Source organism: Struthio camelus, chromosome Z (assembly GCF_040807025.1).
Source record: "Struthio camelus isolate bStrCam1 chromosome Z, bStrCam1.hap1, whole genome shotgun sequence".
NCBI lineage: Eukaryota > Metazoa > Chordata > Aves > Struthioniformes > Struthionidae > Struthio > Struthio camelus.
This window is the reverse complement of record NC_090982.1, coordinates 34,469,785-34,484,988: the sequence shown is the minus strand read 5'-3', so window position 1 is coordinate 34,484,988 and position 15,204 is coordinate 34,469,785. Positions and strand designations below refer to the sequence as shown.

The 15,204-nt window shown below is 37.7% G+C and overlaps 1 protein-coding gene across 3 annotated transcripts in view; it reads left to right on the top strand.

The window, feature by feature from the left end:
* Positions 1-15,204, top strand: part of CNTNAP4 (contactin associated protein family member 4) — a 235,562-nt gene that overhangs the window by 65,816 nt on the left and 154,542 nt on the right. For all 3 annotated transcript variants that reach the window (XM_009680987.2, XM_068928377.1, XM_009680986.2), the window contains exon 3: positions 12,649-12,842. In XM_009680987.2, the coding sequence (XP_009679282.2) occupies positions 12,649-12,842 (194 nt within the window). The remainder of the gene's footprint in view (positions 1-12,648; positions 12,843-15,204) is intronic.

Sequence of the window (15,204 nt, the reverse complement as noted above, 5' to 3'; positions counted from 1 at the left end):
AATAAATACCTATTTTCCATTAGGTATTTCTCTTGGTTGATATTTGTTACCACATCATTGGATATGCAATTAGAAATGGTATCACGCGCAGGATTTGAGATCTGAAGTCTCTTTAAACTCAGTAGCTTAATGAAGGATGGTGGTAATAAGATCTTTTCTTTCTGGGAAGTTTTCTTTGCACCACAAACAAAATGGCTTCAGACGAAATTAAAAATGGTGAGGAATAAACGATTCCCATTTTGCCGGTCAAAACAGAAGCAGAAGATTAAGAATGAGAAGTGTGGCAGGTATATCATAAACGTAACGATTCAAGCTTCATATGTAGTAGGGATTATTAGTATGGCACCCTGAGCCCAGATATACCTGGAACACAGACAAAAAAGAGGAGGAAAGCACTACTACAGGACTGCGTTTCTCTACAAAGTAAACATTCTGGCTTAGTTTCAGCCACAGATTGTTGTCAGAATATGTTCTGAAAAGGAGTGCACCTGCACACCACATGAAATCTCTAGTTCCTAGGAAGGGAGATAGTCTGAGGACAATCCAGTAAAAGTAGTTGGTAATAGTCAAGAGTGATAGAAATCTTGCAATGAACTGGCACATTTCCAAAACAGTTTTTCCCTAAGAAGAACAAAGAAAAAGAACAAAAACTCTGCAAAGGTCTGCAAAGAACAAAAACTGCCTTCCCAGCAGAAAGCTATTGGAAGGACATTTATTCTAACATTTACCTTCTTTTGCGGGGCGGGGGGGGAAATCTCTTTTTGACATGCAGCAGGAGCAACTCATTTTCACAATATATTCTTCACAATTACAACCGAATACTAATATTTTTCAAAACTCTTAAATATTTCTATGAGGATGTGGCCACCTTGCAAAGAACAAAGTGTAGTATTAACTGTATAAAAGCATTTGACTCAGACTTAGGCTTTCCAACACAGTGTAAACATAATGTTTAGTGTGGACAATTGATTCATAGCACTTTCTGGTATGATGGTGATGGAAAACCCAAAGAAAAAGTAGTGGCTTTGGTAAGTCTTCCAATCATTGCAAATAAGCTATCCTTTTGATAAACCAGGTCAGTCACCTTTATGAAATATCTCTCTGGGATATGTTTAAATAATGATTTGTTGAGAAAAAAATGTCTTCAAAGCTTCCGAAGATGCAATACAAAATGGGATTCACTCCCTCGCTCAGTTATCTAAGTTATTGTCGACAAAGAATATAAGGGACTGAAACAAAGTCAGCTACATTCTTCTAACTGGCTCCATGGAGACAGAGTAAACTTTGTAATTATAAACACCACTTCTAAGCACTTTTCTGTCACCCTCAATCAAATGCAAAATGCCTCTGAAACATCTCTTGACACAGTAACTGCTACTTGTCAGAAATGATTATTAAAACCTAACATTTTTTCTAATTAGACTAATACCTGCCATGCTTTTGAAACTTAAGATCCTTACATGATAACTATTCTGACTGCTGAAAAAATAAATGCAATTGCTGCTTACCTTCTTAGAACATACCCATTTTCTTCACTGATACTCAAGTTTAGAATATCTCAAAACATGGTAGATCTTCCTACAAAAACAGGCAAGTTCTGTAGGGCAATACTGCAGCTGCTGTTGAGGCCAGTGGAAAAGCTTCTTGACCCATCGTCCCTGGAAAAGAATATACGTCTGACTGAGGCATCCTTATAGCTCTTCTGATGATCTACCTAACTTAAAAGTCCCTGAAATTCTTTAGTAGTTTTGAGTTCCATTGAGAAAGCTCTGCATGTCATCTGTACTGGGAAGGTATAGCTTCCTCACACGGAATAAATTGCTCTCTAGATTTGTTCCTGGAAATCACAGATCTTTCTCACCCCTCAACTTCTTGGAAGCTAGATTTCTTTACTAGCCCTTTGTCAGTATAGGTAGCTTATTATAGCTTTCAGAATCATATGCTGATCATGTAGGACTTTTCAATCTTGTTTCAAACAGTGCTTCTAATAAAGTATTCTAGTGAGTGAGAAATTCTGCAGTGGGAACTAGAATTTTTGCAAATACCAGACCATCAAAAATGCACATTTAGTTATCTAGCCACAGTATTTCTGATACCTGGCCAAGAATGTCTATGAGAACCCAGAAGCTGTTGGTTTATATATGAGGAAAGACTGGGTGGTATTCAAGTCCTCCAGAGTTTTCATAACCAAATATTTTTTTCCATAACATAGAGACATATGTATTGTATTCTTAAAAGAGGGCACCGTTCTGTAGATTTCTGTGACGGAGAGATTACACATTGGTTCCTTGGTCATATTCAGCATTTCATTTTGTGTTTCAGTTATTCAGAAGGTCTTATTGGGCTTAATCTATATGAAAGTTCTCCATCAGTTTGTAACATATGGAGATAAGACCAGGATCATTCCATTACTGCTCACAAGCTATGCATAGAGATAAAAGTATTTCTTAGGTTGTCAGTTTTTCTTAATAATTAAGACACAGCACTTGTGTTCCTAGCTTCAATTTATACTGTGTAAGCACTATTAAAATCAATGGAAATTGATAAAGATTTGGGTCACTTGAAACAATGGGTTTCTACTGAATCCAGTTATACAGGGATACTGACCCATAACACTGAACTCAGGCTAGCCGTGGAGTTTTTTTATACTTTTTTATATAAAGTGACAGGTCACAACTGTATTTAGTCCCTTACAGACGAGTAACCTGTCTCTTTCATGTAGAAAGTTGCCCTTCTCTTATGCACACAGAGCTGCCATCAAAATCTTACTCATTCAAATGAGATTTTTTATATTCAGAAATGATTACGTTCCTTCCTCTCTCCATTACTTATTTGGTTCAAGTTATGAGGCAGGTGTACCTCTCGAATACAATTTTGTAGTTGTGTGTATTGTTTTACTGATCTCTAAATAAAGACCTATTTGTTTGTTCTCTCAGTTTACAGGAACACAATGTACCTGTTATACTCACCAGCCTAAAATCATAAGTGGATGAGACTACAGAGACAAAAACACTAAGGCTGTTCAGGGATCAGTTAGATACCGCCCTTTCTTTAGGCAATAACGACCCTTTCTCAAGAGCTGAGAATTACTGCACTGAAAGATCTTTTGCTGTTTTGGGTCTTAAAATTGACTCTGTTTTGTCTGATAGTCATAAATATAGATAATATATGAAAATTAGAAAGACTTTTGATATCTGAAAATAATCTGATACGAAACAATAGAGTTTTGCTTAGATTAAAGGCAAAGGATGATGCAGTTATAAAATGTGATTGAAAAATACCATGCTGCAATGTTATATGGAGCACTGACTTCAGAGTAGGCTTCGGATCTAACGGCCTCTCTCTGCCTCTAGCTTTTTGTGTCCAAGGTGGAATCCCAGCTCAGTAGTCCTTATTCATGGCTCGGAGTCCCTGATCCTCTCCTCAGTTTTACTTGCTATAGTTTGTCCATGGATTAATTTCTTTATGCTTAGGTTCATGTCTTTTATCACTCAGGTGTAACTCAGAGCCACATTGCTGCACTAGCTTCTGCGTACTCCTTCCTGACAAATTTGCCAATTTACGGATACAATTTGCCTTCTTTAATATTTTTGACCATTTAGGTCCATCCAGAGAATTACTGTTCTTGCACTTGGTTAGTGTATAAATGGGAGTTCCTAATCGTATGAGCTTTCTTAGACTGCCTTATTCAAGAGTAGAACTAAGATCTAGGAGAAAATGCACTAATCCCAATATTCATTCTCTTCTCTCCCTGCCATCATCAGTCAATAAACTTTTATAGAATAAAAACCTTGCGTCATTTACTTAGGTTATTAGCCTACAGTCTCATAAATCTTCTTTTGTGGAAGAGGATGACTTGCCTTTCAGGTTGAAAAAGCATATAACACTACGTTTTGACATTTTAGTCTTTTTTTAGATGTTGTAACACACTTCATTTGGCTTTTCTAAGCACAGGAAGTCTCAGTTGTCAACTGCTTGCATGTAGAAAATCTGCTTTGTAATATGTGCAGCCAAATTCATCCCTCGTGCAACTTTATTGACTTCAAATTAAAATCAACTTCTGTTAAATGATCCATATGGGAAATACACAGCTTAGTTAATCAAAGAAAAGCATCCTTTACAATGTGTGTTGGTTTAAATTTGGATTTTTACTTATACACATTGCTTGCTATTATTTTGATTAAATATGCAAAAATAGACCACATTTGAAAGTGATATAAATGGTGACGCTGGCTAAATGCTATAATGAACTGCATGCGAAGAAGCTGGTGTGGATGCATGTACCAGTTACAGCTATTCTTTAGATTACATAACATAGCAAAAGGAAGCCATATAGCAGGATAAACAAGTAGAGAGGGAACCTTGGGCTTACCCAGTGGGGGAATCATTATGTCAGTTTCTCTTCACTATTGTTCAGAGTTTTTTAAAGGACGCAGAAGGAGCCTGACATCTGATAACCACTGAGTGTCAGGTTAGAAAGCTTAAGTATCACTTAATGAATTCTCTGCCAGCAGGGTTAAGTTTTAACCGTAGTAAGTATAAGAATCCAGACTCCACAGTTCTGCTAACCTCCCAAATCCACTTTAAGACTATTTAGCTATTTTCTGTCAAGGGTGTGAAGTTTTGGGCCTTTTCCTCAGTCATGCCCAGTTTTCTTCTTGGTAGCCATTTGCTAACTGTGCTGATTTTTCTGTTTTGAATGCTTTAATCATAATGGTGTTGCCATACTGAGGGATTATTAAAATGCATGGCCTTAAAACACTTATCCTAGCAAATACGAGCCAGGATAAGGAACTAATGTGCACTCAGTATTATGATTCGTTTATATTGATGTTCAATGGGGAAGTGTGACCGACCAACAACCCCTACAGTGAGAGAAGGCTCAGAAGGCAAGGTGCCCCATGAATCTCAAGGACAGGGTAGGATGCGGCTCGCTACTTGCAGCTGTTGCACAGACAATTGACATTATGTCAAGACAAAGGGGTCTAGCGGGTGGCCTTGATCTTAGGATAAGCAGCCATATCCGTTCCCTGGATGTGATATAAGTGTTTCTTCCTGAGCTGACCAAAAGGACAGGACCAAAAGGATGTGAATTTCTCCCTGAGATTAGCCTCACCAGCTTGGGGGAAGTGTATATGTGGCTCAGTCCAACAGGGAGTATAAAACCTCAACAACTAACAAAGAAATTTTGAAGAGAGCAACAGGCTTGAGCTAGTATCAACCCACATATTCCTTCCCGGAGACGGGAGATGCACAACATTGTGACTGTGGGCGTATTTGAGACAGGTAATGGCAATCACATTGGTACTGTGATTGAACTCTTTAGCTAGATTTTGTTAAGTCACTTTCTATACTATAGTATCACTAGTATGATACACTTGAATTGTGATTTCAGTATATTGCTGAATCACTCTGCTACATCAAAATCCTATGTGTGATAAAATTCCTTCAGAAATAAACTTTTATATTAAACATTGCACTCTCCGTATGCATGGAATATCTAAAAGAACCTGATCAGAGAGTACTGGACTCTAACAGGGAGGACAGAGGATATTTCACTTGCAGAAGTAAAGAAATCATCTCATTGTCTTTAAAGTGTATGTGAAGTGCATAAGAATGAACATCTTCTGGAGACACAAGCAGTTTGAAGGAGAGCAAGTCCTCTCCTTTGAGCTTACTGTCTATATCGATGAGATGGATTGTAGGAATATACTCTTGTTTATAGCTGAGCAACATACGTGCCAAGGAGATTGTTCACTAAACTCCACACTGATTATTCTAATGAATAGCACCTTCCTATATGGCTTCTGCAGAAAAGCATTGGTCAGTGCTTTAGTCATGGGTGGGCAGGATACCCCAATAAATTGCCGTTAAACTGAATTGCAAATAGATGTTATAATACTGTAGAAAGTAATATACACAATTTCTTAGATTTTAAATCTAGTACAAGTGAATCAATTTTAAGGTACTTTCTAAAGCATTAGATCAAAAATTTAGAAAACAGCATTTCCCATAATCAGCTTGTTTACAAATATTACATCAAATGCAGGAGTCTTTCTCTATTAGTGCATACTGATATTTGAGTATGAATGTGTCAGTGACTGATAGAAACTTGATGCTATTTGATTTCATCTCTGCCTCCTAGTAACTGTAGTCACTACATTAACTTGTCAAACCATCAAGGCAGGCTGGCAAGTTGCTAGCAAAGTGAAATTGAAAAGCAGAGATTTAGGAGTTAAGAGAAATATTCAGTACTTCAGAAGAAAGTTTGCAGATGCTGGATGTGTTCAGTAAATTAATATATTTTAAAGAAAATTACAGTAAATTTGAAGGGCTTATATGTTTCTCAAATATTTACATTTAAAATGAACAGTTAAAATAGGAAGATTGACATGTTAAGTAGAACCAATAGGTGTTATTTATTACTTAAAGAGCAACTATTTAAGGCTTACTTTAGAAGGGAAGTCAAGCATTAAACTCCGTATGCTTTTGCAGCTTGACTCTAAAATTTTGGCATAGTATATGCCAAAAAATCTCAGTATTAGCAAGGGGCAGTGGAAAATGAGAGTTAAACACCTCCTGAGACAAAGTTCAAAAAAAACAAAAAAAACCTGCAGCTATAGATTGTCTCTCTTGTGAAAATAATTTTTCTGATTTACTGTTAATTCATAAGAGGGAAAGGTGCTTTATCAGTGGCTGTCGGAAATGCGGTGGAAGGTAATTGAAGGAAATGTATGTTATATAAGTGATACTGACAGAAAGCAAAGCTCAAGAATTAAGATTGCTATTGAGATTGCAAAGTCAATCATTCAAAAAGTTTAGAGGTGATAAAACTATATTTTTCTTGTAAATCTTACTTCAGTCCCTTATGTTTGTGCATTTTGGCATCGTTTGAACAACGTACGCAGTATCTGCATCCCATGCAGACTCTTCCCAGCCTCTGCAGACCAGAAACATCTAAGTGGCACAGCATGTGCACCTGACAGACCTTTCAGGTTCTTTGCAAGGTACTTCTGACATCCATTGTGCTGCAGGCTTCCACGCATTGCCATTTCCAAGCGTGTGATTGGTTGAACAAAAGAGGTCCTGCCAATTGCAACAACTTGGTATTCACACTAATCTTGCTGCAAGGGCAGAAGATGCAGCAAGAAGGAGGCACGGGCAGGCATGGTGGTGCAGAAGGAGGGCAGTACCGTCCTGCGCCGCTGGACAAAGCATGTTGCAGCAGCTGAATGCTGATCCAGGCCGGGCTGCAGCTTCAGGCAGGCCTTCAGGGCGGCCTGCTGCCACTGCTCCATGACGATTCGATTCTCGTGTGGCGTTTCTTGGCGGAGGGCCGGGGGAGCAGATCCGGGGCTGCGTTTTATTGCACTTCCCCAAACTGGCTGTCCCTAGTAGTATCAGATGACTGCGCATCCGTGCCTTTTTCTCTTCCTTCCAGAGGTGTCATGCGGTTTGGTGAGGGGGGATAGGCTTGATCATGGCTTGCCTTCTGAGAACTTTCTGGGAAATGTGGTGCTAAAGGCAGAAGTACCTTGCTCAGCTGGCAGTAGTTAATGCTGCCATAGCAGAGCTTTGGCTTTTTCAGGCATTTCTGTGCGTATCTTTCTAACTTGCTGCATCACTTCATTCTAGATAGTGTTCTGCAGTCTCCAAGTGAAAATGACTTTTGCAGATGGGCTTTAAAAATTATGTTCTCAGTGCAGGCTGCCTGAGGACTCCTACCAGTTCCACAGTGCCCCCGCCCCGCAACAGAAAGTTTTGAAACCATCACCTGATTTACCACAGTGACACAGCATTACGAGTGTGCGGGGGTGGGGATACCACTGCACAGCAGAGCGATGCTGTGCCTGGCAGTGCTGCGGCATGAGCTGAGGGCTTGGCAGTGAGAGTTAAGCTGCCTGATCTTGTGTGGTATGTGCCAGCAGTTCCAGCAGGTGTCAGGCAGGAGGATATGGACGTTTGCATATATGAAGCCTGATGTCCAGTTTCCAGGGCTGGGGGCTCCCAGCTCCTGCTTGCCTAGCGCTGCCGAGTTGCTCTGCAAAGTCGGTGGAGGGCGAAACACTGTGGATGCAAAGCTGAGGCTGGGGACTTTGCAACACAGCAATTTAGATGCAAGCAGTGAAACCGCTGGAGAGGTGGTATTGCTTATTCCTCCTGAAGCAGTAATGTTAAAGGAAGTCTTATTTGGCTTCCTATATCTGCAGTCCAGAGCATGGGAAATCGTAATGGAGTCTTCATAGAAAGCAACTGTGAATATGTGAGATTTGTCACTGATTTAATTTTGACTAAGTTGTATTGGGCAGGTGTCAAATGATGAATCTCCTGCTAAATTTCCAAGTCCCTGTCTAAATTAAAGGGAGCAGCAGAGATAAGAAAGGATAACTAGATTTTGTAAATGTTTCTCTAATATTCAATTTTTTCATAAAATGACTGATTTGGACAGTATTTGTAGACCTTAAGAAAAAAAAAATAATTTTTACTTTCTTTGGTAGAAAATTGAAATTTTCTGAAGACTAAATGTCATTTAGTAATTGTAATGAGGACTTGAGGTTTCTCGTGGAAATATTTTGATCAGCTCAACTTTGCAATTAAAAGTCATTGGAAGTTCTATGACTTGCTTAGAGAAAGATGAGACATATGTTGGCACTTAACAATGATTATGGCTCGAATAAAGGGAATTTATTACTGGAGTTCATTCTGTATTCACATTGGTTTGCCACTTTGTATAGTTCTCATAATCCCTAATTTTCTTTCCGGTCTACCGGCTGTGAAGGAAGATGCCTTTTGGCACTTCTGACCAATCTCACTGCAACTGTTCAGCCTTGCATTTTAATACAGGATCTAGCTTTCGGCGAGCTGCAGTAATGGAGAGACCTGGGGGATGGGAAGGCAGTCATGATACCCTGGTTGGCCAGGGTCATGAGAGCACTGCCCAAAACAGCGCCCTGCCACCTCCCTCGCAGGGGCACCAGCCCCCCTCATTGGGCTCGCTGCCACATTTGTCTACCAGGCAGCAGCACTGCAGAAAGTGGTAACTTTGGCAAGGGCAGCTGTGCGGAGATAGGCATGGTGCGGATGGAGGCTTTGAGGTGCTGATTTGTAGGGGAACTTCTCAGTGGCCCCAAAGAGGACACTTTACTGAAGAACTGAATTTACCTTAGAGGAGGAAGAGAGATTTTTCCTAGTTGTTTACCTTAAAAATCAATGATCGTCTTAAATTCATGGTCATATTCCTTCTGCATTAATACTTTTACTCCTTATATGTACCTTGTACTATTTTCAGGGGAGAGAGTTTCTCTGGGATCGTCATTTGAGAAATCTTGGAAACATCAGCAGCCCCTTCCCAGAGAGCAAACTCGGAGTAAGCTGCCTGGCAGCCTAGATTTTGCAGTAGTAAATGTGTTATTAGAAAGACATTGCCAATGTAATGTGTAATGCAATGCAATGCATTTAGTGATGAGTTGTGTTATGAGGCTGTTTCCCTTCAGAAAGCAAGTAAAAACACAGAAACTTGTGCGTGAGGGAGCAGTGAGGGCCGGCTGAGCTGAGGTGGGGACCTGGGGCACGATGCAGGTGGGGGCCCAGGTGAGGATGGCCAGGGCCCTGTTGGGGTCAGTGCAAACCAGACCAGGGATGAGACTGGGGAAGCAGGAGCCGGTGAGTGGGAGAACAACTACAACCTTGTAAGTGGGAAGCTTGCATGTGTTTGCCTAGGGAATGTTAAAATGTTTTTAATACTTTATTTAGATGTGGCTTTCTTTCTGTTCCTTGAGCACTTTGTAATGGGTAGGTGGCACTCTGTCTGGTTTTATGAACAAAATCACAAGTATTCATTTACTCTTAATGCAAACTAAACTATGTCTTGATTTTTTAATTGTTTTTAATAAAACTGGCAACCTGTTCTGTAACTGTCTTTATATGTCCTTATGGGCTTATATTGTTGCTGAGTGTGATGAATTTGCAGCCAGCACCTTGAAATACTGATACAGTAGATTCTTCTTAAAGAATAATGGACTGTTACTGTGCAGGAAATTGAAAATAAACACTGAACAAAACTCAAATATTTTATTGTAAAGATACAGATACTTTTCCCTGGTAATGTTCTTTTTATTACAGAAAGCACAGGTGAATATGAATGACCTTGCTCATGGCTATTTTAGAAAGTATCCGTGTTTTCACAGGCTTACTGAGTTATTTTCTCTTTTTAATATAATAATCACTTGGCTAGTTCAAGCAGTGCTATGCAACAACAGATTTTTCTAAAACTGTTTTTATGTCATTTAACTGTGTTTTTGGAATGTGGGAAGTTAATATACACCAAGGACAGAATTCGGTTTAGGTTACTAAACACCCCCCACCCCAACCATGGATGGATGTGATGTAGTCTGTGCAACTACATTTGCTTCTTTGTAATGTGAAATGCCACTTCCATCTTATTCTTATTTTCACTCAATACCTACCTTATGGAAATGCTCACTTCCATGCTTCTTGTTCACAATCTTCATTTTCAGAAAGGTATCTGTATTTCTTACCTTTGAGGTAAACAGTTAAGCAGTAAGCACTTAAGAAAAAGTGTAAACTATGTTAGAATATACAATTGTTTAGACTATCTGAATTTTGAATCAATCTCTTTTTGGAAACTGCTAATTCTTGCCCTGTTTGCCAACTTGCATGTCAAAGCATGGATTTTTTTGGAATATGAGCTATGAATATTCCTTGAGAATTATTTTCTTACCATCACTGAAAAAATATTCTATATTTGTAGGGAAATGACATTGTTAGGTTTCTATGGTTGTCTTTAAATCACTGCTAGGACTAACTGTAGCTGTTTTTAAATAAGTTCACTAAATAAATAAATCACTAATTTTGATGAAGGGAAAATTTAAATTAAATTAAGCTGCAGTCTCTTCATGACTAACACGTAGTTCATGAAGAAACCATAGAGAATTCACTAGGTGTAAAAAATGCTATAGGTATATCCTGGATCTGTTGCCTCTTCTTATGGACAAATGAAGAAAACGAGAAATTCCATGGGAATTAAGGCAAAATGCTAAAATATTTGCATGAAATTTGAAATCCTGGTTTAGATGAAGAGTTAAATATATAGACTGTATTTAAACTTCATCCTGTAGGTTTAAATCTATTATGTTTTAGTTAGTGCATAAATATGTGGACAAAGGAATTACAACATTTGTGAAATATGTATTTTTCTCTACAGTTTCCACTTAACTTGCTCTGTAGGATGAATCTCCCTTTGTGGATTATGAACACTTTTATGATTTCCAACAATTTTATTTTTGTATGACAGTTTTAAATCCCTAAGTAAGAAGTGTTTGGAAAGGAAGTAATGCTGAGAATCTGGCTCATGATTCTGGGCAGAATTAAACCCTATGTGATGTTTTATTTACAAAATGTTATGCATCTGAAAGTCCTTACCAATATAAGACTGGATTGTGGTTGTCTGTTTCCAAATAATACAATATTTATGGCATGCTATGGAAAATAGATATTGCTGTTCTTCTTGTCCTATGTCTGTGTACTTTAAGTACTTTTCAAGGTGTCTGTTGTGTTGTGTGAGTTTGTATTAGATCCAAATCTGTGCATTAAAAAAATGAATCTTTTATCATTTGTTGTCACCTCGTTCTCTATTAAAACCCAACAGGTGTTAACTGTGTCTCAATATTTGCAAAAATGCACTTTATATGCAACATATATTCATAAAATATCATTTTCTTTTTCATGAGACTGAGTTTCTGTTTAGGCAGGATAGAAACTTTACTTTTGACTTTACAAAGGAGAAGTTAGTAGCCTGTTCTGAGTAAATTAAGGCAGACTAAGGAAGACAGGGGCGAACTGAGTGGATACAATGATTTTCTTCTTTTCAGTATGGCTTTTTGATTAGTTAAAATACTATTGGAGTTTATGCATTTTGGATTAAACATCTATGATTTTTATTTCCCCTTTAAAACCACGTATTCTGCTGATTAAGGAAATTTTATTATTTAGTTCTATAAAACGCGACAAAACTTAATGTTGATCAAATGCAGGAATTAGGTCATGGCCCTGCTGCCACTGACATACATGCTTAAGTTTATCTCCATGAGTTCATCTCCTGATTGAAGTATGCGTGTGTAGACCTCACACTCTGTTACTATTTTGTGTACAAATTGATCATTTTAAGAGGGGTCTGTAAATTTATCACCTAATTGTTCTTCAGTACTTCATATATAAATTTGCATATCCAGGCCTCATGGAACAAAAAAATCACACAGAATCATCCAGGTTGGAAGGAACCTCAATAGGTCATCTAGCCCACATGAAGCAATGGAAACTGAGATGTATAAAACAGGAAATTGTGAGTTGTTGATGTGAGGAGCATTGCCAAATTGAATAAAAATTACTCAGAAAAATCAATTACAAAAGTAAATTTTAGAGAGAGATAAGGAGTAAAGCAAACTCACTCTGACTTTTAATAAATGGCCACATACCTCCAAGTAATCCATATCAATTTTTATGCTAATTGCTAGATGGTATCAAGTGAGATTTGGTGCAACGTGAATCATTCATTTTTGCATATACACGTTTTATGTTAACCTGCTTCTATTAGTGATAAATTTCAATCTTTTTTACTTCCCTTTTAAGGTGCTGGTGGCTGGTCTCCACTTGTGTCCAATAAATATCAGTGGCTTCAAATTGATCTTGGTGAACGAACTGAGATTACTGCTGTTGCTACTCAAGGTGGATATGGGAGTTCCGACTGGGTAACAAGCTACCTTCTGATGTTCAGTGACAGCGGAAGAAACTGGAAGCAGTATCGTCAAGAGGAAAGCATTTGGGTATGTTCCTTTAATAATAGGAATTAGGTTGCAGTGGAAGTATTTGTTCTGTATGTTACTGCAAGCATGTATCAAGCAAACCAGTGGAAGGTAAAGAGCAACACTGAAAGTGTTTAAAGTAAATAATTAAATATAAAACCTAATTTAGCTTTGGACAAGATAAAGGGCTTTAAAAAGCAAACAAATAGCAAAAGCCTAGCCTTAGCCTTATTCCATTAGGAGCCACAAGGATATGTTCTGAAGACTAAAAATCTCTTGTATTATCTATGGTAAGGTTATTTTCCCAAGATGTTGATGCCAATGTGTTAAACTTGTTTTTTAATTAGAGAAAAAAAATAGTACTTGGCGCTTTATTTTTGTGGAACATTCCATCTAATTTTAGAGAGAAAGAAGCGACACCAAGAAATCAAAACCAAAATCAAATAGACTCCTGGGTTTATTTAAAAAAAAAAAAGGAAATAATCAGCAAGAGCCAATTAATGTAGATTTTTACTGTTAGTCCTCTGTAGTTCAGAATCTAGTTTCCGATGTTCCAATCCGTTTAACTCCTATTAACTTTGTAGCTAATAATAATTAATAAGCCTGGGCATGCTCATCTCCTTCCATTCCCCTGAAGTTTAATGAGAGTGGAGGATTCTCAGTACCTCATGGGCAACGTCCAAAATCCACACAGAACACTGAATGGTAGTTTTAGAGCACAGTTGCAACTTTCCTTGATCCACAGTGGTTATCAGCCTGGACTGAATGCAGAATATTGATACTTTTTATTCTGTGATTTTATCCTGTCGAGTATTACTTCTATCCTTGTTTTATACACATGAAGAGTAGATTCATTTTTGAATTTTACTAAGCTTTGAGCTTCAGCTGTTTCTTGCTGCATTTAAACATTATGTTAAAATGTATTTCATGTTATGCATTTTAATTTCGTTGACTTTTAATTCTAAATGTTCTTGTCCCTCTGTTATTGTCAAACTCCATCTAGGGTATAATGAGATTATGCAGCGGCTTGCTTGTTGCATAATTATCCTTCTTTTTGAATTTGCTACATACTTCTGCTTCAGATTGTGTTTTCATAACAAAGAGAAATAAATGAGTTTGTAATCCATATGGCAGTGGGGAGAGAGGAAAGAAAAACAATCTTCCAAATGTTAAATGAGCATAAACTGCTACAATATTGTCTTTGAGCATAGTCAGAGAGATCGACTAAATAAATCTGAGACGCGGAACTGCTTGATCTCTTTAGTGAGCTCTCTTGTGAAATCCCATACTGATACTGTGAACAGTGACACAGATAGTTATTTCTGACTATTACAACAAGTAAAATATCAAACAAAAGTTCCTCAAATTTTTAAATACTGATGAAGGCAATAGAGTAAGAAGGTGCTTAGGTCTGCAGGAGTGGAAAAGTAACGTTTCAACTCCCTTATCTCAAACTTATTTTAAAAATGATTATTTTAATGATTGCAGTGCAGATTAGAGGTATGGCTTGTGGGCAGGGATGCATAATTCAAGGTTGTGAACGATCGAATTCAGGCGTACTTTACTGAAGTTTTTATGTACCTTTATTTATCAGTTATTTTTCTAGGGGAGTGTATTTTGTCTTTTCTAAACTAAGTAATGTGTAGATGTAGTCATAGACTGAAACTCTTAAATCTCCATTTATTTTATGGATTTTCTCAGACTGCTCTCTGTTTATGTTAACTCTTGTTAAATGAAGTACATAAAGTCATTTCAAGCAAGAACATCTTACACTTTATAATATCTTCTGTGTTATTTCTGTCTTTTTCATTGAGTCGTTGCCCCACTGCAATATTTCAGATTGCTTACCAGAGGTAAGCAATTTTTTTCCTTTTTTTGATTGCTGTTGTGCATTAGCAAAACAGAAGCTGCCTGGTTTCAAAGGCCATGAGATGCTATAAATCCTTCAGAATTCACCAATACATGCACAGATTTGCATTTGTAAATTTTATTTCTAAACCTGAATAGAAAAGATTCAGGTTCTGTACAATTTCATAGCTTTTGTTCCTGTTTTCTTTCTCTTCAGATGTTATTTTTGAATTATCTTAGTTGCCTTATGGCTAATCTTAATTTATGGTTCTGAAGCTACTGTCATCACTGGGACTTGCTACGCAATTGCACCAATGGGGGAATATAGTCTTAATTAGCTTCTGCATGACAGTGACGTGTTGTCTTCTTTAATTGAGTGCCAAGTGTTTTTTCCATGCCTCTTTCTTTCACTTTTTTTTTCATGTAGATACCTAAAAATGATGTAGTTGTCTAACCTCTCTTTATGGTTGGTGGAAAGGAAGAGGTACTTCTAACAGTGGTTGCTCTGACCTAACTGACTTTCAGGTTGAAATGA